At 47.1% G+C, this 2204-nt stretch overlaps 1 protein-coding gene across 1 annotated transcript; it reads right to left on the bottom strand.

The window, feature by feature from the left end:
* Positions 1–1989, bottom strand: LOC115519692 (60S ribosomal protein L27a-like). The gene is given in 3 exon segments (XM_032594070.1): positions 1–185; positions 188–478; positions 1980–1989. Coding segments are annotated over 3 exon segments (486 nt in total).
* Positions 1990–2204: the final 215 nt, after the last annotated feature.

Consider the following 2204-nt stretch of genomic DNA (forward strand, 5'->3'; position numbering starts at 1 on the left):
TTAAGTTCCCAGGACACAGGTGCCCTCCACACCTTTAATCTTCTCCTTGGCTCTTCTACTGAAGAATTTGGCCTTCACGAAGATGGGCTGTTTGGGGAGCTTGTCCTTTCCCAAAACTCTGTAGTAGCCCGATCGCACCACATCGATGCAAGGACCAGCTCCTGTCTTGTTTTTGGCAGACATGGGTATGTCTGCTCAAGGACCAAGGTCCACAGTTTATCAAGGTTGACAGTTGGGCAGAAGCTCTGGTTCCTCTCTAAGTGGTGATGCCTCCTACCAACTTTTCCAAAGTAGCCTGGGTGATATTTGTCAAGGTTGATCCTGTCATGATGCATGCCACCAGCATGACCCTGGCCTCCTGGGTGTTTCTGGTGCTTGCCGATGTGGCCATGGCCATGGCTCACGTGGCCCCGAAGTTTCCGGGTCTTCCTCAGTCTGGATGGCGTATTGGCAGCCCAGACGAAAGAGCTGCCATATTCTGTTAGTTAAGGCAGGTTACAAGGCCAATCCAAGTTCAAGGAGAAGAGGAAAACAGACTCTGTCTCTTGATGTGAGGAGTGGTGTGTATACAGAGGAAGGGAAGGAATTGATGGTGACCATCTTTGGAAACTATCTACCAGAGACCAGGTCTAGCTATCCTTGCAAGATTATTGAAGGCTGAGGGGCACTGGTTGGCTCAGTTGGTGGAACATGTAACTCTTGAACTCACCCTTACGGGTTTAAGCCCCACATTGGTTGTAGAGATTACTTCAAAATAAAATCTTTAAAAAATATATTGAAGCCTGAGTTACGGGACAGTGGTCCATGATGATGTGTTCCTTATTAGCCAGTCTTCTATTCTGCCATGCTGCCCCTCACTGCCATGTCCAAAACCCCCAAGATCCCTCCTACATATATTAGCTAGGTCTTTCGATTCCTCTGATGTGCAGCTTATTTTTCCCAGGTCTGGACTTAAGTTTTCCCACTCAGGATTTGCCAGGAACTGACCCTAGTTATTTGAGGAGGTAATGGGAGCAGGTTTTGAGGAGAATAAATGTCATCTTATGAGGTACCTGCTTCGTGTGAAATTATTGCATAGTCTCAAGGAAAGGGGAAATTGTTCTTCCTTGGCAAGAGGGCAGGGGTGGCTCTCCCACCCAGGAAAACTCAGGAGAATTTACGAGATAAAGGCTCTTAGATTTGTCTACCCTAATGTCCCTATCCTGGGTCTCAGGGTCCTACTCTTTCCTTGTCAGGACCTTGACTCTGACATAGGAGGTGGGCTAAAGTTGCACATTTAGACTTCTTTGCAACCATGCCACTTATCATCTGCCTGATCCTGGATGTAGTTTTCTACCTACTCTTTCCTTCACCACAAGAGAAAGCTTTCATAACTGTGATGCCCGCTGAAAGCCAAGGTTAGTACCACTGCACGTGCTACCAGCAATGAGATCCCTACTGCCTTCACATAAGTGAGAAGAACCACCACAGACTCACACTCTGAAGGCCTTTTTTCTAGGACCTCTTCTGGTACTAAATGTCAGCCTATGTTCCCTAGAAAATGAATTGAAGCCTGAATTGAAGGTTGTATGCTAATGCTTTCTTGGGAGTTGCAATCCCCAAAGCCAGGGGAAAGGAGAAGTGAAACGGAGAAGGAAGGAAAGAAATACAAGCTAGCGCATCACTTAGCTGGCCAGGGTCCCACAAAAATCAAAGCCAGTTGTTCAGTCCACGTGGGATCTCTTCAAAGAGGTCACACAGAGCCACCATGTCTTAGAATAGTCCATAAGAAGGAGGATAGGGAGGAATTCACCTCTCAGCAATTTTTCATTTTTCATTGTCTAGTCTCATGGTCATGAACAGGGTCCTAACAGTCTGAGCTTTGGAATCGTGTGAACTCATTCCACTGGGCTGTTTCTGGGCAAGCCAGAGCCTTTATGGGTCCAGATGGGTCAGACGTGAATGCCAAAGCTTCTCTGATTCCACTATAGCAGGCTTACTTGAGTTCATGCCAAAGGCTAGCATTTGCCTCCTGATGATGCTGAGGCATCCGGTAACGCCTGGAGATGGGGCAAGGATATGACCGCTGGGAGACATCTAAACTGAGTCTGGGACAGTTAGAATAAGACTAGCATTTACTTAGAATGAGATGGGAAGGATTTGAACAGAGTGACATGTCTGGCAAATTTTAACAGGTTGACTGGCTGCCCAGGAAGGCACGGACA

This window comes from Lynx canadensis, chromosome C1 (assembly GCF_007474595.2).
Source record: "Lynx canadensis isolate LIC74 chromosome C1, mLynCan4.pri.v2, whole genome shotgun sequence".
NCBI lineage: Eukaryota > Metazoa > Chordata > Mammalia > Carnivora > Felidae > Lynx > Lynx canadensis.